General features: G+C 45.8%; 1 protein-coding gene across 1 annotated transcript in view; it reads right to left on the bottom strand.

Annotated features, from left to right (window-relative positions):
- The window catches only part of LOC126419718 (diacylglycerol lipase-alpha), a 582,321-nt gene that overhangs the window by 453,801 nt on the left and 103,070 nt on the right, over positions 1–25,450 (bottom strand). Inside the window, exon 5 of the mRNA XM_050086898.1 lies at positions 6,888–7,065. Coding sequence (XP_049942855.1) covers positions 6,888–7,065 — 178 coding nt within the window. The remainder of the gene's footprint in view (positions 1–6,887; positions 7,066–25,450) is intronic.

Below are 25,450 nucleotides of genomic sequence, written 5' to 3'. Positions count from 1 at the left end.
GCCAGGATGTTTCATATCAGCGCATACTCCGCTGCAGAATGAAAATTTCATTCCAGATGTTTAAGTATTATGCGTAACGTCTATACCCGTAGCTTCAGCATTTTTTTCGACTTAGTGAGCGTAGTGCAGCTGCTAAGGTTTACAGGTATGACGCAGGTTGTACATGTTCAAACCCTGCCCGCATACTTTCTTTTTGCCTTCAGTTTAATCGTACAAATTATCATTAAATAGTATATCTCGTGCAAAATGTTTCATAGATAACTATTTTCACCGTATTAATTTCATAAATAAATCAATCATTACAGTAAGCTTTCTTCAAATGTGTATTGCTCGCTATCTCTTGCATCGCCTACCGTGTTGGCACATAGTTCCGGATGGTATTTGAGGAATGAGGAAGGAGTGCTTTCGTCTGCATGTGGAATCGGTCCTCAGATACTAATACTTCGTCCACCGTTGCGAGCTCGTCAGACCTGTCCAAATATTTCGAATTTTAGATACGAACCACAAACGGGGCACACTTTGGAGAAAAGTGTGATTTAATGATTGGTTTCTTAATGCAATTACTACTCGAAAATGACTATCTGTGAATAATTTTGCACGGCACATGCTGTTTAAGAGTATTCTGTGTGATGAAACTAAAAGAAAAGTAAAGGACACGTGCAGGATTTGAACTAGTACCACCAACATAGTAGGTGTCAACTTAGCCGTCGGGCTGCGCAGGAAAAATCAACATCGATTTTCTCGTAATCTCCCTGGTGTCGAATAAAAAGCAGCTAGTCAATAAGAAAAGGCGCTCTACAACATACTACTGACTTGTCAAACTCTGTGATTAACAGGTCTGGTTATTTTTTAGTGCAACTGACGCGGATCTCGTTTCGAACTTGGCGTCGTGACCCGTTTCCGTGTCTTCAGTCGCCAGCCGCCCGAGCCTGCCGTGTGTTGTGTCCATACCCCGTGTGCGGCTTTACACGGTTTTCGGACTTCCTGCTTCTGCCACTAGCACGGCGAGGTTTCGTTACCTCTTGCTGGCTTCTTCTTTCCAGCTTGCTGCCGAGCCACTGACAGTCCGTACAGCGTCGTTTGACGGCCTTCTCACGCCTGTGTAGACACTGAAGTACGTGTGGAAGAACAAGAACAATCAGCTCGGACTGAAAAAAGTTGGAAATGTGTGGTAAGGTCTTATGGGACCGAACTGCTCAGGTCATCGGTCCCTAAGCTTACTCACAACTTAATCTAACTTAAACTAACTTACGCTAAGGACGACACACTCACCCATGCCCGAGGGAGGACTCGAACCTCAGCTGGGGGGGGGGGGGGAGGGAGTGGGGGAGGGGGAGCCGAACGGGCCGTGCAAGGCGCCCCAGACCGCGCAGCTGCAAGACAGGGATACAGTCTTTCGCGTATACTATTCAATATACTCGGAGAGGAAGCTGAGTAGCTCCGTGGTGTAGTGGTTATGATAAGTAAACTGTTGCTAGGAGAGTCGTGAGTTCAAAACTCACTTGGACTGCACAATTCCAATTTCTATATTCGGTTCGAGTACATTCTACAAGTATCCACAAATGTCAAGAATCATCGTACCGGAATGATCTGTAACTATATATACCGTATGTGTTGCGGCCGGAGGCAGTTCGCTCCGCGCTCTTGTATGTGCAACTGCTGAATAAACCTTTGTTAAGTGAAGTTAGTGTTCGTCATTCATCTCATTACATCTTCTTCTACGTGACATTATTCTTGTGGAGGCGCTGGGTATTGGAACATGTGATAGCGCACATTATCGACGACACAGTGGCTCTCATCAGGTCACGACAGAGCCGCCGTTTACGTGGCGAGAATCCCGAGTTTAAGCCATATTCAACAGATCGCAATCTATCGGAGGCAGAAGAAGAAGAGGACGTTACGATGAAAGCAACTGTGTGCCACCACATGAGACATCCTTCCGGGTTCTCTGTTGACGATGTCCAAGATCCAAGCAAGTGGCTGAAGGTATATCAGCGTATAGCCAATTTAACAAATGGGATGACACCGTGTATTTGGCTAACGTATTTTTCTACTTGGAGGGCACTGCCAAGCAATGGTATGAGAACAACGAGGAGAAGTTCACAAGCTGCGAAGTATTCCAGGCGGATCTGCGTAAGTATTTCGGCGACACATAACGACAGAAGTGCAAGGCTGAAGATAAATTAAAGTGCAGGGCACAGCGTCCAGGAGAAACTACAGCATCCTACTTTCAAGACGTCGTGGTGCTGTGTAAAATAGTGGATCCTAGAATTAAGGAGGAAGATAAGGTTGCACGTCTCATGAAGGGAGTTGCTGAGGACATGTATCATGCCCTACTCCTGAAGGAGGTATCGACAGCAGACGACTTCATAAAATGCTGCCAGTATATCGAGACAATACATAAAAAAAGAATTACACGCAAGAAGTTTGAACGGATTCCAAACGTCGTATCGTTGTCTGTGATGGAGGAAGGAACTGATCTCACAAGCGTTCGTCGTCAGATAGTGAGAGAGGAAGTTCAGAAGGCACTTGGATTGCACGGCGAACAAAAAACCGAGACGCTTCAAGAGGTTATAAGGGAGGAAGTGGAACAGACATTGAACCCAATCTCACGTCCTTCATTTACCTTTAAAACGGTGAAAAAGTCGAGACCCAGGCGAAGTTACGTTCCTACAATACCGCATGAGGAACCTGTTTATGCACCAAGGAAGACTGATGTCTGGAGGACCCAGGATAACCAACCAGTATGTTCCCACCGGGGACGACCGGGACATGTGGTGCGCTTCTGTCGAGAAAGGTGGCGAATATATGATGACGCCCGCGCCAGAAGACAGCAGACCGATCTTAGCCTAGGCCAACTCCGGGACGATGAAGATGAACAAGGAGATGTGGGTGCAGGACGACGCAGGTCACCATCGAAGCTAGTCGAGTTAGACTTTTCGTTTAGAAGGAAACGACGTCGATTTCCTCATGGATGGCCGACCAGCCTTGTGGACTCTGGAGCATCATGTTCAGTCATTTCGGAGATGTACCGTCGCCAGTTGCAGAAAACAGTATTCGTCGACACCAAAACATCTCTGCTGAAAGTGGATAATGGGAAATATGTAAAACCTGCAGGAAGATGTACCATTCGTGTGGGTATAAGTGGCCATACAACGCCCTTAGGATTCCTCGTCTTACAAGAGTGTAGTAGTGACGTCAATGTCGGATGGGACTTTTTGAAAGCTTCTCAGATAATGATAGATTGTGGTCGCTCGAAAGTTATGCTAGCCGAGATGAGAAGATGCACATCCGAGTTTGTGGAGACTATGCGTGCTGGATGAAGTGATCATTGCTGCAGTCAGCGCTAGAAAAGTAACTTTCACGTGTCATGCCATGCATCAACCCATGGATCTTGTAGTGGAATGTAAGAGTATCATGAGCACTACATCACGGTGACTGTGCTGCTCAGCTTCTTCTGCGACAATATATACATCAAAGAAGCAATGGCAGAAATAAAACAAATGTTCAAGAATATAAATGGAATTCAAGGTGAACGAATAACAATGTTAAAGGTACGCTGAAGAAAAGAACATATGGAAAATACTGACAAGAAGAGGATTTACGATTTTAAGACATGTGTGAAGACATCAGGGAATAACTTCCATGGTTCTAGAGAAAGCTGCGGAGGCTAAAAACTGCAGGGGTAGACAGAGATTGATCCACTGTTGGCCTTTATGCAGGCAGTTATTCGGCTTGGCATTGACTGACAGAGTTGTTGTATGTTCTCCTGAGGGATATCATGCAAAATTCTGTCCAATTGAGGCGTCAAAATCTGGAGACGGTTGGAGGATCCAGTCCAAAGTGCTCCAAACTTTCTCAGTTGGGGACAGATCCGGAGACCTTGCTGGCCAAGGTAGTGTTTCGCAACCGCGAAGACAAGCAGTAGAAACTCTCATCGTGTGCTGAGGTCGGGGGGGGGGGGGGGGGGGAGGAAGAGGTGGGGGGGGGGGACGCTTATCGTCATGGAGGGTTACACGATATAAGATCGTAGACGTACTGCTGTGCTGTAAGCGTCCTGTGGATGACAACCAAATTTCATTCCAGTTAATCACTCATAGTCGTCGAGCCGTCGGACTGGACCATCCCTCCGCTGTCAGTGGTGTCTCCAGACGCGTCTTCGGTGGTCATTGGGGCTCAGTTCGAAGCGGGAATCGTAACTGAAGAGAATTCAACCCCGTCAATGTGATTCCAGACCGAACACTTATCTGGAGCAGCCCGGGACAGCAGTGGAATCCCAATATGACCATCGCCCGCCATTCGGCCCGACAACCAGGACTGATCGTATGGGATGCCGTTGGTTGTCATCGCTACACCCTTACAGCTCATCGGTACGTCGATGATATTCCACGCTCCGTTTTGTTGCCCTTCGTGGAAAGCCGCCCTCGGCTTGCATTTCGGCAAGATAACGCCCGCCCGCACATGGCGAGACTTTCTACTGCTTGTTTACATGCTTCTCAAACACTACCTTGGCCAGAAAGCTCGCCCGATCCCTGGCCAGCTGAGAACGTTTCGAGCATTATGGGAAAGCCCTCAAACCATCTTCGAAGTTTGACGATCTAATGTGCGAACTGTACAGAATTTGGCACGATATCCCTCAGGAAGGCATCGAATAACTGTGTGAATCAATGCCAAGCCGAGTAACTGCTTGCACAAGGGTCAGAGGTGGACCAACACGTTATTTACTTACTCAATCTCTGAAGCTGTGTCTTAAATAAATCATCCATATTTTCTGAAATTATAATCATTTCTTTGTCTGTACATGTACATCACATCTACCGATCTTTCCCCATTCGATAATTTCTTCGTACGTCGGTTTTCGTATGTGTTAAGTGTATTTGGATAAATATAGGAATAAAAGTATTTAGCTTAGAAAAAATGTATGATATATTCAGTTAACAAACTATAGGATAAATAGAACAATTGTTCAGACAAGAAAAATGAACTGAGAAAAATACAGTAAACTTTAGCGACAAGTTTCGAAGCATGACGGAACAAGTAATACGTCAAAAATAAGTATAATATTACTAGTGAGAGACTAAACTGGTAAAGGAAACAACTGTAATTTATTGTACAACGTAAATTTAAAGGGCAAGTATAATAACTGAAATAAAGACAATACACGCATATGGATTACAAGTTAGTCTGGGTGACTTTATTTGAAGTATCTGCAGTTAAAAATGGTGAGTAAGGGATCTGTGTCTGATATTTCAGAGTAGTTTGGGCAAATAGCTATATGATAACATTATCATTATTTAAAGATGTTTAATATTTCTCTCTTTGTTGATAATGCGTAGGACTCCATTTTGAGCTTTGTAACTGTGCTTTTTATATATCAGAGAGTCTGCAAAGGCAATGTCTACTTTTCTGATTCTCCAACTTCTATGTTGTTCCTTCAGCGGGTGGATGTTGCGCCGCCACAAAAGCCTACATAGAATTCCCCACAATTACAAGTGATTTTGTATACACTACTCTTTTCGAAGGCTGATGTACTATCCTTAGCATTGGGAAAATATGTGAAGTAGTGTTGTGCACGTAAAATGATGTTTTCAAATTCATAAATTTAAGCTTTCTAGCCACAGTCTGAGAAGGTTTTTGTAAACATGGATCTGAGCAGCAGTTACTGAGATTCTGAGGTCGTGGTTAGAGCACAAGGTAAAGAAGAGCAGAGACCTGTTGATATTGTTTCTTATACAGCACAGAATCCAACAAGGCAGTAGTGCAATCATTACTTCATGCTTTTTTTAGTTCATTTAATTCAGATTAGAATTTTTCGTTACTCATGAAGATGAACATTACCTGCCATATCACTGAAGGGAGGGCAGCGTGTTTTATCTTACAAGTATGAATAAAGTAATGGAGATCTTCTGGTTAGGCCTAAGTAATTTCATAGTTACTCCCAAACTCCACTGTGGATTCGATGTCGTGCTCAAGGTTCAAATATTTAATGAATTTTGAAGTTGTCTGGCAACACCTGTCCTTAAACGGAATATGTCATCAACGTACTTTACCAGCAATCAACCTTGGAAGAGAGTACATTACTCAGTCATAATGAGTGAAATATTCTACAAGTAACCAACAGCACAGTCAGTTGACATGTTGTGAATATCCCAGCTGACACTGTGCAGTCTACCCTCACCCAACTCTGCCTCCAGCTGTGGCTGGTTAGAATGCCCCAGCTGCACTGGACAGTCCAGCTTTGCTTACCACTGCCTCCAGTTGAGGCTGACGCTGGACAGAGCTAGACCCACCTCTACCTCCATTTGCAGCTGGTCAGAATGCCCCAGCTGACGCTGGACAGACCAGCTAGACCCACCTCTACCTCCATTTGCAGCTGGTCAGAATGCCCCCAGCTGACGCTGGACAGAGCAGCTAGACCCACCTCTACCTCCATTTGCAGCTGGTCAGAATGCCCCAGCTGACGCTGGACAGACCAGCCCGAGGGAGCAACAGAGAAGTGTTTGGGGCACTGTTTAGGCTCTACTGTGTATAAGCTTTGAACCATTCAAATTGGAAGACTGTGTTGAAACAGCATTTGGGCTGGTCAGAATGCCCCCAGCTGACGCTGGACAGACCAGCTAGACCCACCTCTACCTCCATTTGCAGCTGGTCAGAATGCCCCAGCTGACGCTGGACAGAGCAGCTAGACCCACCTCTACCTCCATTTGCAGCTGGTCAGAATGCCCCAGCTGACGCTGGACAGACCAGCTAGACCCACCTCTACCTCCATTTGCAGCTGGTCAGAATGCCGCAGCTGACGCTGGACAATCCAGCCTCACCCACATCTGTCTCCATTTGTGGGTAGTTAGACTGCATCAGGCGACACTGTACACTCCAGGCTGACCCACCTCTGCCTCCAGTTGCGGCTGGTGCTGGTGGAGCGGCGGTAGGGCCTCCTGGAGTCTGCGTCCCTGGTACTGCGCTGGTACTCCTTCATCTTGACCCAGGAGCGGCCCGCCGCATCGAACGTGCACCACACGGTCATCAGGATGCTGAGGAGGACGCACCAGTTGCAGATCACCAGACCTGTGGGCACATCAAGGGCCAACATCACACTGAGCACTGTCATCAGACTAGACTAGTCATACAAGGCTATGGGCATACGCCAAAACTTGTCCAAAAGGTTAAATTCCCAGTTTCGATACAACTGACGGGTCAAAATATTGTGACCACTGATCACCAAAAGATTGAATGCCACCTAACGACGTCGTGGGCGTATGATATGGTAAAGTAAAGTATATAAGAGCATCGGAGATGAATAGTGACTAATGATAGTGTTGATATGGGCCACCCATGTGGAAATCCACTGAAATGAGTAACTTTGACAAAAGGCAGATTATTATGGTCCAGTGCCTCGGTACAAACATCTCAGAAACAGCGGCGCTGATCAGCTGTTTGTATGCTACTGTCGTGAGCCTTTATGGAGAGTAGTTAAATAAAGACCACGAATAGGTTATAGTGTGTCGGATGTCCACACCTCATCACAGTATGTGGAGATCGAGTGTTTCCTCGTTCTGTAAAGCAACATAGGTAAGATGTGTGGCGTATCTGATGCAGACACAAGAGTTTTAGAGCATACTATTCAGCACACACTGTTGCACACGTGGCACCATAGCAGATGACTGCTATGTGCTCCCATGTTGACTCAACGACAATATTTATCACGGTTCCAGTGGACATAGAATCATGGAGATTGGGCCGTGAAGAATTGGAAACGTCTCATCTGGTCGGATGAATCAAGTTTCTTGTACCCTCTGTTCATGTTATGTCCGGATATGTCATCATTCAGGCGAACATTGTTCAAAACATCCGCCATCCTACAGATGAACTTCAGTGGCACCTGTGGTAGTAATCAAAGGCACCATGACGGATGTGAACTATCCGAATATTATTGCCAACTATCTACATCCCCTCATGCTTGATTTCTTCCAGACGGTGATAACATCTTCCAACAGGAGACAATAAAGCTCCAGTTTTATCAGGAGCATGGTAGTTAACTCTCGTTGCTGTGAAGGTCATCAAATTAGACTGAACCGAACACGTATGGGACGCTGTCTGCAACAGCTTCACTCCCGCAAACGAACAACACAAAATTTACTGTAACTGCGTGGCCTGTGCTTAGACCTGCGGTGTCCCATACCTCCGAAGAACTATCAAGGACTTGTCGAACCCAATCTCTGCTGGTCTGCGTTTCATAGGTGGACCAGCATTCTTAAGTAGACAGTCATACGATTTTACCTCATCAATCTATTTCACTAGATGAGTTTGAGAGCGCGTGGTGCCTGAAGAACTAAAATTAATAAGAAGTATATAAAATTTAATGTGCCTCAGTATGACCTATAACACTTAATTACCTTGAAAATTTCAGATCTGCAGACGTTAATGAATGTGTTACATTATTTTCATACGCTCTATTTCTCATCGTTATCTGGCATAATCAAAGCTGAGCAAAATGTGTTTTGAAAGCTAAATTTTTTGAGCTGTGCAATCCTAGGCCAACATTTGACTAGGTAAATGTAGGTAACATGTCACACAAAAACTGGGCGATAGGTCCGACATTTAAAAGCCTTGGACTCAACCAAAAGGCTTCTCTTCTCCCAAATTTGACACATTATCCAGCACCACGCCAACTGGACTGCAGGATTCCTAGCTCATGAGACTGTGTGTTGTGCTGCGTTGCAACCCATGGAGGTTGAAACAGCCCAAATTCCTGGAGAGGACGTCTTTTCGACTGTGAAATTTCATGTTGTTTTCCTTTCTTTTCTAATACAGAAAATAATATTTCGCTTTCTGACTAATGCTTATCTGTCAATACACCCCTATTGTACGACGGGCGTTCAATAAGTAATGCAACACATTTTTCTCGGCCAATTTTGGTTGAAAAAATGCTAATTTGTTGTGGGACATTATTGAATATTGCCGCTTCAGCCCCTACACTTTCATTAAGTTCCGACAGGTGGTTCAAATGGCTCTGAGCACTATGGGACTTTAATTCTGAGGTCATCAGTCCCCTAGAACTTAGAACTACTTAAACCTAACTAACCTAAGGACATCACACACATCCAAGCCCGAGGCAGGTTTAGAACCTGCGACCGTAGCGGTCGCATGGTTCCAGACTGTAGCGCCTAGAACCGCTCGGCCACTCTGGCCGGCTCCGACAGGTATGGTGCTAAGCGTAGTCTTCAAAATGGATTCTGCAGCGGCGTTCCAAGCAGAGAGCTGTCACTGCATCTCTTCTAGAGCTTGCATAATGTCTACGGACACCTGTCAGTGAACAAACCACAGTGAACCGTTGGACGGGGCGTCTGTCATGATCGCAGTAAGGTCGAGCAAACCTCTCCGATATCCCGCTGTCGGCCGGCCGCACACAGCTGTGACTCTTGCAATACTGGAACGTGCGGACACTCTCATTCTTGGTGATTTACGAATCACAGTAAAATACCTCTCTGCTCAACTGGGCTTCTCTACTGGTAGTTCTGACACACTTGTTCATCGGCTGGGGTACTCAAAACTGTGTGTCCGCCGCCGAACAGGAGACCACACAGACCGACAAAGGACTATGTGTGCGGAATTTTTAGCGCGTTACAAGGCACATCGCGACAATTTTTTGTCGAACATCGTCACGGGCGATGAAACATGGTTTCATCATTTCAAACCGGAAACAAAACGGCAATCGACGAAGTGGTGCCACACCATTCCTCCTCTGAAGAAAAAATCCAAAGCCGCACCCTCCACCAGTAATGCACTATGTGACTTAACATCTAAGGTCATCAGTCCCCTAGACTTAGAACTACTTAAACCTAACTAACGTAAGGACATCTCATATATCCATGCCCGAGGCAGGATTCGAACCTGTGACTCTAGCAGCAGCGCGGTTTCGGACTGAAGCGCCAGCCCGGATCTCGCACCTTCCATCTGTTTGGCCCAGTGAAGAATGCACTGCATGGGAAGCAGTACGTTGATGTTGGGGAGGTTACTGGTGCAGCAAGACGTCGGCTCCGATGTTGACAAGTGCAGTGGTGCCATTCGGGCCTTCAGGCTCTCGCAGTAAGGTGGCGTAAGGCCGTCGCACTGACCGGAGATTATGTCGAGAAAGTAGGGGTTTGTAGTCAAAACAGTGGGGAATAATACTGCGTATTGCAATCCTGAATAAAACCAGCCTGCTTTCAGAAAAAAATTTCTTGCATTACTTATGGAACACCCCTCGTATGCAATAGCAATGTTCGTCAGAGCGTAGAAGACCAAAAATGGTTCAAATGGCTCTGAGCACTATGGAACTTAACATCTGAAGTCATCAGTCCCCTAGAACTTCGAACTAGTTAAACCTCACTAACCTAAGGACATCACACACATCCGTGCCCGAGGCAGGATTCGAACCTGCGACCGTAGCGGCCACGCGGTTCCAGACTAAAGCGCCTAGAACCGCTCGGCCACTCCGGTCAGTACAATAACAGGTCTTAATTGTGCAGCTGTATGGAGGACAAGCAATCCTTGGAGCATCTTCTTTGTCCAGAGAGAAACGGCAAAGTACTGTTGAGAGTACGAGATTCGGTTGCTGATGAGGGGCAGCTATGCTGCAGTCTTTATGTTGCTCTGGGAAACGTCGACGGAATCGGCGCGTCGGAGTGTTGAAGTGGTCCCTTTCGAAAGCTAAACAACGGCTGCCTGAGGGAGCAACAGAATTGTTTGGGGCACTGTTTAGGCTCTACTGTGTATAAGCTTTGAACCATTCAAATTGGAAGACTGTGCTGAAACAGCATTGGTGTAATAACTGCAGAAACCCATGTTTTACACTGATGAGCCAAAACATTACGACCACCTTCTTAATAGCCTGTTTGTCCGTCTTTGGAACGAAATACAACAATGATTCTGCGTATCAGGTATGTGACAGTTTGTTGGTAGTTCGTGGAGCTATATGGCATTATATGTATACACACAGGTCATGTAATAACGGGCTGCTGATTTGCATACGCGGTGACTGGGCCATATAGTGATTCACATCACGCAGATTTGCTGAGTGAGACATCAAAGTGAGTTCACTGTAATGCTCCTCAAACCACTGTACCACGGTTCTAGCTCCGAGGGAAGGACAATTATACCGCTGAAAGATGATATCGCCGTTGGGGAAGACATCAGCATGAAGGGATGAAGGTGGTTCCCAGTTGTCAACGCGTCTTAAATTACTACAACAGGTCCCAATCAAGCGCAAGAGAATGTCTCACATAACATGATACTGCTCCCAGCTGCATGCGTCCGTAGCACGCTGCACGGTTCGAGCCGCCGTTCACCTCGATGGCGGCGTCTGTGCAGACGACCAGCCACCTAGCGAAGGAAAAACGTAGTGCACCCGAAGAGTTGACACGTTTCCACTGATCCAGGCTCGAATGCCTATGGTCCCGTGCCCAATGCAATCGTAGTTGACGATTGTTGTGTACATCGTTCCGTGTAGTCAGCGCGTACATAACTTTCCCACTAGAGCGCGCCCTGCTAAGCACAACAGCGCAGCCCCAGCGCTTCGCACTACGAGATGGCGCTGCCTTAGAGACGGACCAAATTCTGCTTCCGCCGATCCGCATATTAATATCTAACGCAGCCAATGAGATTGCTGCTAACGTAGAACCTTTTCTCCTTGCGGATCACACTCGCGCAGTGATACCTGAACGTGCGAGGTATTATAACGAGTGTACAGACCTCCGATTAGTCAGTCAAGTTTCAGTCTGCACCTACTAAGATTATCATATTCCTGTACATAGCCATGAAGAGAATTGTATAGACACTTCGTCAAGTATCAGAGATATGTGAGAATAAGATTAACGTACCAAGACCAAAGGAACTTCAGATTGTCAATTGTAAATAGCATCCAGAATCAAGTCATGTAAGGTTTATGCTTGTTATTGTTTTAATAAATGTGTGTGAAAATTAATCTAGTTCTGTTTAAAGTTGTTCACCATCAATCTGATACTCTAAGCGTGCAAGTGGCATTTCTGTCGTCTGACCTAACGGCAGAAGATAAACACGCCACGATAAGACCACGAGACATATTGCTGACACTCGCTTACTTCGTTAGAGCGACAAGTCAAATAATCTGATGGTGTGTGTACCGAAGGTCTTACAGTACACCCACCACAACGATATCATTGGTTTAACATGTGATCACGAGAGGATGGTCTGCAGCGGAGCTCTGTGTTCAACAATGCACGATTAACTGTGTGCTCTGAAAGACTTATACATGCATCAGCATTGTGCTCTTTCAGCAGAAATGCTAGAGATCACCATGTACCCCACTTTACAGAGCAGACAAGCCTCCGAACCCCACTCTCTGTGAAGAGTCATGGACGCCCAATCATTTAGCGCCTACTGATAGCTTCACTGTCTGACCTTAACTTTTCCCGGTGAATTGAATGTTCAAATAACTTACGGGTTTGCTGCCGGGTGACGTCGTCGACCACCGCCGATATTTCGACAGCAGCACACCCTGCCATTCTCAAGGCACAATGGCAGGGTGTGCTCCTGTCGAAATATCGGCGGTGGTCGACGACGTCACCCGGCAGCAAACCCGTAAGTTATTTGAGCTTCAATGTCCCTCTACATCTTTCTGTAGATGCTTACGACAGTAGCACGTGAACAATGCACCAGCTTCGCCGTTTTCTTTCCGAGATATCCGTTCACTGCATCTGCGTAATAATAAACTGCCCTGTGTCAAAGCCGTTTATATCAACGGATTTCCCCATTTGCAGTCGATTCTTCGGCAGGGTGACCTCCCGTCCGTGTCTAGTCCGCTTACATACTTATGTTATCGCGTCACGTGCCCGCAGCACCATCAGGCGGGCAGTGGTCATAACGTTTAGGCTGGTCAGTGCTTAGTGACTGCTAGAGTGACACTATTGCTAGACATGCTGAATTCTATAACGAATAAAACGTTCGTACCCCAGATTTCGGAAGGAGCAAGTGCCCTTTTTACCCCCCCCCCCCCTCCCCCCTTTGGACTACTAAGCGCTTAACACTAGTGGACAAAGTAAACAATTTACTGTTAAACAATAAGTCTGGATGAATCGGTGATGGCTCGCCCAGTGTCCTTATCAGCTGTCAGACAAGCTGTCCTCAGCTGTTGGTTGGTTTCTTCAAGAGACTTGGTCCTTATGACGGCGGTCTGCCCTTACCTGTGAAGAGGCCAACTCTGCCAGTTATAGGGGGGGCATGCAATGGACTCTTTCGCTGCTGATTGACTCAGCTGCTGATGAATTTTTCGGGTTATACGGTCTTGGTCCATGACACTTGCCATTTCCGATGTTCCGTTCAGAGCTGCGTTGGACGTCTTCAGAGTGCTCCTAATTCTTCTGAGTCTTCCTATCCCAGCAAGAAGAACCAGGAGCACCTCTGAAGCTGTCCAGCCCAACTCTGGAAGAAACATCGGCGAACAAAAATGTTTCATGGATCACGACCATACAATCCATAAGATTCACCTGCAACTAAATTATAGGTGGACTGAAAAATAAAGTGTGACTTGGTGATTCTCATGTTAAGAGAATGTTGCTAGAGGTAAAACAGCTGGTAAGTGACACGAAACGTCCTAGAATTGGTCGTGTACCCAATAATGGTCTTTGAATCTGCAGTTTCACCTTTACTAACTGGACATCATACACACTAATAGACAGTGTGACGATACTCACCACCGGTTTTGGTTTCATAACAAACCATTTCCATGTCAGATCATTCCTTCCAATAAAAAGTCTGGCACTGAATGTTATTCAACATATTAACTGAAGAGACATACGTATAATTTGATCTGAAGGTGGTTTGCTAGAATATCAGAATTACCAGATATTCGTATTTGGGCTCTGGTGATTAATAAACAGGAAATGAATTGACATTTCCTGGTTGGCTGATGAGCGTAAAATCTGGTATCTGGCACCCCGCACAGAGATCAAATCCGCTTTGTTTATTTCAGGTGACAATAAACATGACCACCCCTCACGATACCAAGTCCGTCAGTCTGCATTTACTTTTAACATTGCATCACACGGAAATTTCTGGAGGAAGAGACTTCCGCTGGAACCGTTCCACTGCTATATTCGCTCGTGATCGAGTGGTAAACGTTGTGCATTGTAAATGCAACTTCCAGCACACTGCTTCTTTGAATTTTTTTAAAGTTGCACTTTTTGTGTATGCTAAAAGTACTAGTCTGATGGGAGCACAAAAGATAATTTGCTTCATATTCTAAACCGCCAGTGATAGGAAAGTCTTCGAAACTATTTTCGCGAGGCAGCTAGTGGATGTCCGTTCCTAGCATTTTTTCGTACACTTAGAATGTACGATTCGCTCCTGATTCTAATGTTGCAGTGTTTGATAATTAATTTTAACAGAATTTGATGTTAGACTTGTTTTTCTTTGCTTTTGACAGCTGGAGCGACAGCAGCTGTCCATGCATTGCATGTTTTACTTCAGTGCTAAGTTTAATATAACCCAGTGAGTGGGTGTTGTGATCAGGCAATATATAATTCGTTATATGAATTCCTCTTTTTGTACATATATTGTGTTCTGTGTCAACCGTTATGCTGGAAGATTTTTTTCTTTCTGGGAACTATTGTTCCAGAAAGTAGTAACAATATCTGTGCGTAAGAAACTACACATGGATAAGCTTTGTGGTATTTTGCATCACCACTTAACATTTGCTGTTGAAATGCATACGATTTCGTCAGGGCTATGTGCAAGTGGCATCAAGGCGTGGGTGAAGCACCTTATTTCACAATTGATGCAATACTTATGCTCACAGAATTCCACTTATTCTTACTGAAGATGTGTGTGTGTGTGTGTGTGTGTGTGTGTGTGTGTGTGTGTGTGTGTGTGAGTGTGTTTGTGTGTAATCAAGACTTTATTTCTGAATGTGACTGGTGACATGATACATGGATTGTCACATGATAATCACTTTGTATTGCAGATAAAGGCATTACCGTCTAGTTTGGCTCATTTAGTCAGAACGCTGAAAATCTTTGCCCAGACAAATGCAGATAGATGCAAAATATATACCTAATTGTCTTTGAAAGACACTGAACGATGTTTGTGATAAGTTTCAAGTTTGATTTGTTTGGGAAAGTGAAAAAAAAAAGATTTAATTTCACAAAGCAATGGAGTACTGTTTTGTCTTAAATGAAATTGTTATTTAAGAACGTTACTTATTTGGTGTTGAAATTCATATTTAAGGGCACCATAACTGTGTGAATGAGCAATAGTCATTATAATGGTAAGTTAAAAATTCATAGCTGAAATATGTACAGGGTGGTGCATTGATAGTGTCCGGGCCAAATATCTCACGAAATAAACGGCAAACGAAAAAACTACAAAGAACAAAACTTGTCTAGATTAAAGGGGGAAACAAGATGGTGCTATGGTTGGCCCGCTAGATGGCGCTGCCATAGGTCAAACGGATATCAACCGCGTTTTTTTTAAATAGGACCCCCATTTTTATTACATATTCGTGTACTACTTAAAGAAATATGAATGTTTTAGTTGGACCACTTTTTTCGCTTTGTGATAGATGGCACTCTGATAGTCAAAAACATATGGCTCACAATTTTAGACGAACAGTTGGTAACAGGTAGGTTTTCTAAATTAAAATACAGAACGTAGGTACGTTTGAACATTTTATTTCGGTTGTTCCAATGTGATACATGTACCTTTGTGAACTTATCATTCCTGAGAACGAATGCTGTTACAGGGTGATTACCTGTAAATACCACATTAATGCAATAAATGCTCAAAATGATGTGCGTCAACCTTAATGCATTTGGCAGTACGTGTAACGATATTCCTCTCAACAGCGAGTAGTTCGCCTTCCGTAATGTTCGCACATGCAATGACAATGCGCTGACGCATGTTGTCAGGCGTTGTCCATGGATCACGATAGCAAATATCCTTCAACTTTCCCCACAGAAAGAAATCCGGGGACGTCAGATCCGGTGAACGTGTGGGCCATGGTATGGTGCTTCGACGCACAATCCACCTGTCATGAAATATGCTATTCAATACCGCTCCAACCGCACCCGAGCTATGTGCCGGACATCCATCATGTTGGAAGTACATCGCCATTCTGTCATGCAGTGAAATATCTTGTAGTAACATCGGTAGAACATGACGTAGGAAATCAGCATACATTACACCATTTAGATTGCCATCGATAAAATCGGGGCCAATTATTCTTTTTCCGATAGTGCTGCACCATACATTAACCCGCCAAGGTCGCTGATGTTCCACTTGTCGGAGCCATCGTGGCTTTTCCGTTGCCCAATAGTGCATATTATGCCAGTTTACGTTACTGCTGTTTGTGAATGAAGCTTCGTCGCTCAATAGAACGCGAGCAAAAATCTATCATTGTCCCGTAATTTCTCTTGTGCCCAGTGGTAGAACTGTACACGACGTTCAAAGTCGTCGCCATGCAATTGCTGGTACATAGAAATATGGTACTGGTGCAGTCGATGTTGATGTAGCCTTCTGTACACCGACGTTTTTCAGATTCCCGCCGTGCGGGATTAGCCGAACGGTATAAGGCGCTGCAGTCATGGACTGTGCGGCTGGTCCCGGCGGAGGTTCGAGTTCTCCCTCGGGGATGGGTGTGTGTGTTTGTCCTTAGGATAATTTAGGTTAAGTAGTGTGTAAGCTTAGGGACTGATGACCTTAGCAGTTAAGTCCCATAAGATTTCACACACATTGAACATTTTTTTTTTTGAGATTCCCGATTCTCGAGCAATTTGTCTGCTACTGATGTGTGGATTAGCCACGACAGCAGCTGAAACACCTACTTGGGCATCATCATTTGTTACAGGTCATGGTTGACGTTTCACATGTGGCTGAACACTTCATGTTTCCTTAAATAACGTAACTATGCGGCGAACGGTACGGACACTCGGATGATGTCGTCCAGGATACCGAGCAGCATACATAGGACACGCCCGTTGGGCATTTCGATCACAATAGCCATACGTCAACACGATATCAACCTTTTCCTCAACTTGTAAACGGTCCATTTTAACACGGGTAATGTATCGCGAAGAAAATACCGTACTCACTGGCGGAATGTTACGTGATACGATGTACTTACACGTTTGTAACTATTACAGCGCCATCTATCACTAAGCGAAAAAAGTGGTCCAACTAAAACGTACATATTTCTTTACGTACTACACGAATATGTGATAAAAAATGGGGGTTCCTATTCAAAAAAACGCAGTTGATATCCGTTTGACCTATGGCAGCGCCATCTAGCGGGCCAACCATAGCGCCATCTGGTTTCCCCCTTCAAGTTAGGCGAGTTTTGTTCTTTGTAGTTTCTTCGTTTGACGCTTCTTTCGTGAGATATTTGGCCCGGTCACTATCAGTGGACCACTCTATATTCCTCACTGTGCGAAATTGTCATGCGAAGCTGGCAGTGTGTAGAATAACACAGACGTTCTTAGAAAAGGGGAAGATGCGTGTGAGAGACGGAGACGCTACACGACATTAAGTGCATGGTTTCCATTTTAGTGGAAATGTTTAAATGCACCAAAGCTTAGTGTCTATGTGATGTTGTATCGCGATTAAGAAGCGCCATTTCAAAACTGTTATTTTGAAAATCCTTCGTTTTGGTTGTGGAATGATCAGAAGGGTCTGCTATTGTGAAGTAATACAACTAACGGTTAGACCCAAAACGATACGCTGTGTTGCTGCTATGTATCCCACATTTAACGAATGAAATTTTGTATCAATAAATTCTCAATAAATTAAATTCCATAAGAGAAAGGTAGGCGTAGGCTGTACCTAAGTACGCACTCGCTTATGACTGTCGGTTCAGGGCTTTGAAGTAGAGAGAGAAATTTTACAGAGGATTTTAAATGAGAAACCCATATTTTGGTATCCGTAAGACGCGCGACTCCCCGATTGCTGGATATCGACACATGCGTGAATAAAACAGCAAAATATCCCTCTGAGACCCCAGCACAACAACGTTCTCGATGCCACCCGAGAACTTTGTTGAGCACTTTAAAAATGTACCTCTACAGAGACAACTGTTGACTGTTTCCTAACGGAGCTACAGCCAGGCAACCCTTTGGAAACTCTTCATCTGAGTAGTTGTATGCTGTTGCTCTAGCACCTGTTTGCGGGCGTGTGGAAATTGCCGTCATGCTAAACTGTAAAGGAGTCATATCACATCTGATGGCAGCACCACAATGTCCCAGCAGGCGGGTTGAATCGTCAGGGGGATTGTCAGCGATGTTAAAGGTTGTCAGGAGATACGTTCTGTTGCACATAGAACTGCAAACTGTAGTTTTCGGCCGAAGAGTAGGGGTGGTTTCATTGATGCCCTTCATGCCACCCCCTGAGGTCTTTTCGCGTCGATTTTGAGTGGTAGTGTTTTCCTCGGTCACCCACTACAAAAAAGACTGTTAGCAGAATATGGAATCGGTGGATTCAGGTGGATAATACGGAACGCCGTGCTGGATCCCAACGGCCTCGTATAACTAGCAGTCGAGATGACAGGCATCTTATCCGCATGGCTGTAACGGATCGTGCAGCCACGTCTCGATCCCTGAGTCAACAGATGGGGAAGTTTGCATGACAACAACCATCTGCACGAACAGTTCGACGACGTTTGACTATCAGCTCGGAGACCGTGGCTGCGGTTACCTTTGACTCTGCATCACAGATAGGAGCGCCCGCGATGGTGTACTCAACGACGAACCTGGGCGCACGAATGGCAAAACGTCATTTTTTCGAATGAATCCAGGTTCTGTATACAGCATCATGGTGGTCGCATCCGTGTTTGGCGACATCGCGGTGGACGCACATTGGAAGCGTGTATTCGTCATCGCCATACTGGCGTATCACTCGGCGTGATGGTATGGGGTGCTATTGGTTACACGTCTCGGTCACCTCTTGTTCGCATTGACGGTACTTTGAACAGTGGACGTTACATTTCAAATGTGTTAGGACCCTTTGCTCTACCCTTCATTCGATCCCTGCGAAACCCTACATTTCAATAGAATAATGCACTACCGCATGTTGCAGGTCCTGTACGGGCCTTTCTGGATACAGAAAATGTTCGACTGCTGAACTGGCCAGCACATTTTCCACATCTCTCACGAATTGAAAACGTCCGGTCAATGGTGGGCGAGCAACTGACTCGTCACAATACGCCAGCCACTACTCTTGATGAACTGTAGTATCGTGTTGAAGCTGCATGGGCAGCTGTACCTGTACACGCTATCGAAGCTCTGTTTGACTCAATGCCCAGGCGTATCAAGGCCCTTATTACGGCCAGAGGTGGTTGTTCTGGGTACTGATTTCTCAGGATATATGCACCCAAATTGCGTGAAAATGTAATCACATGTCAGTTCTATTATAATATATTTGTCCAATGAATACCTGTTTATCATCTGAATTTCTTCTTGATGTAGCAATTTTAATGGCCCGTAGTATAGATAAGGAAGAATAGAGGGCTTATAACACTTCCTTTGGGAACGCCAGATATTACTTGTGTTTTACTCGATGACTTTCCGTCTCTTACTACGAACTGACGCTCTGGAAAACCGGCACCATGGCAGCTGTGGCGCTTCAGGGCCATAGGTGACAGGGGTTAACGACGGCTGCCGCGATGTGTACGGGTGAACAGACGTGGAACACTGTCTCGGCAATGACTAGAGAGAACTTTGTTGCGTATGGGCCTCCGTAGCAGACGCTTAATTCACGCACCACGCTGACTGCTGTTCATCAGCGACGAAGGCTGGAATTTGCACTCCAGTACCGCACACGGGCGTTCACTACGTGGCGACATGTGGCATTTTCCTATGAATCGCATTTTGTGCTCTATCGCGCAGACAGCAAACACCCATCAACAACTGTCGGAACGGTCCAGGCCGTAGCGTTATGGCCTGGGAAATGTTTACGTGGCACTCCCTGGGTGATATCTACATCTACATCTATATCCATACTCCGCAAGCCACCTGACGGTGTGTGGCGGAGGGTACCCTGAGTACCTCTATCAGTTCTCCCTTCTATTCCAGTCTCGTATTGTTCGTGGATAGAAGGATTGTCGGTATGCTTCTGTGTGCGCTCTAATCTCTCTGATTTTATCCTCATGGTCTCTTTGCGAGATATACGTAGGAGGGAGCAATATACTGCACGATTCCTCGATGAAGGTATGTTCTCGAAACTTCAACAAAAGCCCGTACCGAGCTACTGAGCGTCTCTCCTGCAGAGTCTTCCACTGGAGTTTATCTATCATCTCCGTAACACTTTCGCGATTACTAAATGATCCTGTAACGAAGCGCGCTGCTCTCCGTTGGATCTTCATATCTCTTCTATCAACCCTGTCTGGTACGGATCCCACACTGCTCAGCAGTATTCAAGCAGTGGGCGAATAAGCGTACTGTAACCTACTTCCTTTGTTTTCGGATTGCATTTCCTTAGGATTCTTCCAGTGAATCTCAGTTTAGCATCTGCTTTACCGACGATCAACTTTATATGATCATTCCATTTTAAATCACTCCTAATCCGTACTCCCAGATAATTTATCGAATTAACTGCTTCCAGTTGCTGATCTGCTATATTGTAGCTAAATGATAAGAGATCTTTCTTTCTATGTACCCGCAGCACATTACACTTGTTTACATTGAGATTCAATTGCCATTCGTTGCACCATGCGCCAATTCGCTGCAGGTCCTCCTGCATTTCAGTACAATTTTCCATTGTTACAACCTCTCGATATACCACAGCATCATCCGCAAAAAGCCTCAGTGAACTTCCGATGTCATCCACAAGGTCATTTATGTATATTGTGAATAGCAACGGTCCTACGACACTCCCCTGCGACACACCTGAAATCACTCTTACTTCGAAAGACTTCTTTCTATTGAGAATGACATGCTGCGTTCTGTTATCTAGGAACTCTTCAATCCAATCACAGAATTGGTCTGATAGTCCATATGCTATCACTCTGTTCATTAAACGACTGTGGGGAACTGTATCGAACGCCGTGCGGAAGTCAAGAAACACGGCATCTACCTGTGAACCCGTGTCTTTGGCCCTCTGAGTCTCGTGGACGAATAGCGCGAGCTGGGTTTCACACGACCGTCTTTTTCGAAACCCATGCTGATTCCTACAGAGTAGATTTCTAGTCTCAAGAAAAGGCATTATACTCGAACATAATACGTGTTCCAAAATTCTACAACTGATCGACGTTAGAGATGTAGTTCTATAGTTCTGCACATCTGTTCGACGTCCCTTCTTGAAAACGGGGATGACCTGTGCCCTTTTCCAATCCTTTGGAACGCTACGCTCTTCTATAGACGGACGGTACACCGCTGCAAGAAGGGGGGAAAGTTCCTTCGCGTACTCTGTGTAAAATCGAATTGGTATCCCATCAGGTCCAGCGGCCTTTCCTCTTTTGAGCGATTTTAATTGTTTCTCTATCCCTCTCAATATCTCAATTTGCAAGGCACAGATGATACGCATAAGTTTGCAGCTATACTTGTGGACAATGTCCAGCTCAACGTCCAGTCTGCTTTTCCCGCGGCAGCATAGCATCTACCAGCAGGACAAAGCAACGCAGTTTACGTGCGTGGTTCGAGGAGCACCAGGATGGTCTTACTGTACTCTTCTGGCCACAAAACTCCCCGGCCCAGTCGAGAATCTGTGGGACCATCTCCGTCTGGCTATTCACACCCTGGATCCTCGACCTAGCGCAGCTGTCCACAACACTGGAGTAGGCACGGCTCCACGTTCCTGTCGCTAGCCTGCATACGCTCACTGACCCTCCACCTGCACGTCCCACAGCGGTCCGCCCTGCAGAAGGCGGTTATTCAGGCTTTTGACAGGCTGTGACATTGACATAACCAGCCAGTGCTGCTACCGCACCATTCTCCGTTTTATCGGTGAGCTCCTCTCGAGGCTTGCTACGGCACTCCGCCGCGGGTATTTCACTGTGTACCGTGAGTGTAAACATGTAAGTGCTGACAGACAACAAACAGATTGTGTTGTGATCTTCAGTCCAGAGACTGGTTTGATGCAGCTCTCCACGCTACTCTACCCTGTGCAAGCTTCTTCATCTCCCAGTACCTACTGCAGCCTACATCCTTCTGAATCTGCTTATTGCACTCATCTCTCGGTCCCCATCTACAATTTTTACCCCCCACGCTTCCCTCCAGTACTAAATTACTGATCCCTTAATATCTCAGAATGTATCCTACCAACCGGTCCCTTCTTCTGCCCGCGTTGTGCCATGAATTTCTTTTCTCACCAATTCTGTCAAGTAGCTCTTCGTTAGTTATGTGACCTACCCATTTAATCTTCAGCATTCTTATGTACCACCACATTCCAAAACCTTCTGTTCGCTTCTTGTCTAAACTGTTTATCATCCACGTTTCATTTGCATACATGGCTACACTCCACTCAAATACGTTCAGAAAAGACTTCGTAACTCTGAAGTCTATACTCGATGTCAGCATCGTCTGATTCAATTCCTCTACATTCCGTTATCCTCGTTTTGCTTTTGTTGATTTTCATATGTAGCTTTATTTTTGAGCTGCGATAAATAAGACTTTATGACTGCCTACTGCTTTTTGTAATTTAAGAGAATGAATAACGTCTTCTCAGAAGTAACTTCGAAGAACGCCGAAGTAAGTGCGTCGTTATGCTTTCCCAACTGAACCATATACGCAGGCTTAGAGCCACGACACCAGTGGGGCAGGATGACGAATTGCAGTTAAAGCTGTTCTCGTCCTGGTCATACGAAAGGCGTTCCTGTCGCGGACTGCAGCGGAAGGCGAGATAAATGAATCTGCCACTGCTGTTTACCGCATTTAGTTTCTTGCTAAATGGCAGGACTGCTGCGGAGGGGAGCTCATGATAAATGGGATTCGTAGACGGCGGAGAAGAAGAAAAATGAGCAAATAAAAGAGGGAAGCTGTATCACTGCTGTCAGAATTACAGCTCTTTTTCGTCTGTTTATTTCGGAATCAGGTTGGTTCCAGCCATGAAGTTCTCAGTTTGCATTCCAGCAGTTACAGGCGGCTTACCTATATCACGGAGAATGACGCATTCGAAACAAAACTCTTCCCCACATGTAGTTGGCAACTGAGGTTACCAATGCCATTGTGATAACATATTCCGAACTGTCTAGTGAACATAAAATAAACAGGGATTTCGCAAACAGGTATCTTGTGAATCCGTGCTCGTTCTGATCGTCTACGAGACTCGGAAGGTCTCGGTCATGATGTTGCCTTTCTTTACATACAAAGGGTATGCGATGCAGTTTCACACTGTCTCCTATTGAACAAAATACGAGTTCTCTAACTGCAGCGCCAACTTTGGTATGGACTGAACACACCCCGATCAGCCAGGACATTACGACCACCTACTCAACACCCGGTACGCCCACCTTAGGCAGGATAGCAGCGGCAACGCGCCGTGGCATGCAGGCAATAAGGCCTTGTAGGTCGCTGGGGGGAGTTACCACGACATCCGCACACACAAGTCACCTAATTTCCGTAAATTTCCGGGAACGAGGGGGGTGATGAGATCTGACGCCAGGTTCAATCACATCCCAATCTGCTCGATCAGGTTCACATCTGGCGAGTTTGGGGGGGGGGGGGGGGGGCACCAAAACTGTTGGAATCGCCACTGTGTTCCTCGAAGCAGCCCATCGCTCTCCTGGCCTTGTGACATGATGCATTAGCTTGCTGAAAAATGCCACTGCTGTCAGGAAACATGATCGACATGAAGGGGTGTACATGGTCTGCAACCAGTGTACGATACACCTTGGCCGTCATGATGCCTTGCACAAGCTCCACTGGACCCATGGATGCTCACGTGAATGTTCTCCAGAGTATAATGGAGGCACCGCCAACTTCGCTCCGATCCGCAGTACAGGTGTCAAGGAATTGTTCTCCTGGAAGATGACGGATTCGCGTCCTCTCAACGGTATGATGGAGAAGGCATTGGGATTCATCAGACCATGCAACGCTCTGCCACTGCGCTATCGTCCAGTGCTAATGGTCCTGTTCCCATTCCAGTCGTAGTTGCCGAGGTCGTGGTGCAGACGTTGGTACGTGCACGGGTTGTCGGCTGTGGAGGCCCTTCATCAGGAGTGTTCAGTCCACTGTGTTAAGACCAGCAAAGAGACGATTCCCGCGACACGGTTCGAACACTGACTGCCGAACTTGAAGCATGTGTTGCACAGTCAGCTGCACTTATAACAACGTCATCAACAACTGCCATAGGAATGGGTGGCCTCACTCTCCCTGGTACAACACCTAACTCACCTGTTTCTTCAAATTTCTTCATCGTATTCTTCAGCCCATGTATTCACCTGTGGCCTGTTTCCAGCTGTTTCTGTCTGCGATATTCCCGCAATGTGGTGCTGCTATTGCTGTGATTCTGATAAAACCACTTTAGCAGCATTGCTGGTTTTTTTTTTTCTCAATAGCCTTTGTGTTGCGTACGGAAAACGTCAACCTTCTTAACTCTTTACACACATTTTTACGTGATGGCAGAATGTGAAACTATTATCTTTTCAGCATACCCCACGAGCTCATCAATTAGTGAACATATATACGATGTTACAGCTTCCTGCGATGTATACAGCCCGCAATGCACCATTCGGACCACCGTCAATTTAGTTATAACCACCTGCTACTCTCCTTCCTGCGTTACATGCCCGCAGCACCACCACTTGCCTAGCCAATCTCTCAGTGGGCAGTGGTCATAAGGTTGTGTCGCATTACTGTGCATTCCAAGTGTGTGTAGCCATAAAGTGCATGCATTGACATCAAAAGGTTAGAAGATCGAGTCCCGTTTGGACCAAGAACTTTTTCAGTCTGTCTTTAACCTATTCTTCATCTTTCAACGTGTCCCGGGGTCCATGTGAACACCACCGAACATCCACGCTGTTCAAGAGCGTGAACGGACTCCTAGATGGCAACAACAATGGGATGGCGTGGGTAGCACTGGTCAAGAGCCTGCAGACTACTTAGAGTGTCACTGCAAATGACGAAGGGCTCTCCAGTGCTGGTACGAATACGCTCCAGGGCATGAAAAATGGCTGTTACCTCTGCGGTGTAAACGCTGCAGCCTTCCAGCAAGGAGCGCTGGTCTATATAGTCCGCATGAGCATAAGCGTACCCCACACAGCCATCAAACATCGAGCTATCGGTATAGATAATCTCCGAGTCACGGGATATGTCTAGCAGAGCAAGAAATTGGCGGCGCAAGACTGCAGGAGGAACTGAATCTTTTTGCCATCGTGAGAGGTCCAGCCGAAGCTGCGGCCGACGAATACACCAAGGTGGTGTATGTGGGTGGATCTGGAAAGCAGATGGAAGAGACAAAGACTCGAGGTCACTAAGGAGTGACCAAACACGGATCCCAACTGTATGTCCTGATC

Source organism: Schistocerca serialis, chromosome 9, assembly GCF_023864345.2.
Source record: "Schistocerca serialis cubense isolate TAMUIC-IGC-003099 chromosome 9, iqSchSeri2.2, whole genome shotgun sequence".
Taxonomy (NCBI): domain Eukaryota; kingdom Metazoa; phylum Arthropoda; class Insecta; order Orthoptera; family Acrididae; genus Schistocerca; species Schistocerca serialis.
Note: the sequence above shows the minus strand (reverse complement) of the source record. Positions and strands in the feature narration are given on the sequence as shown.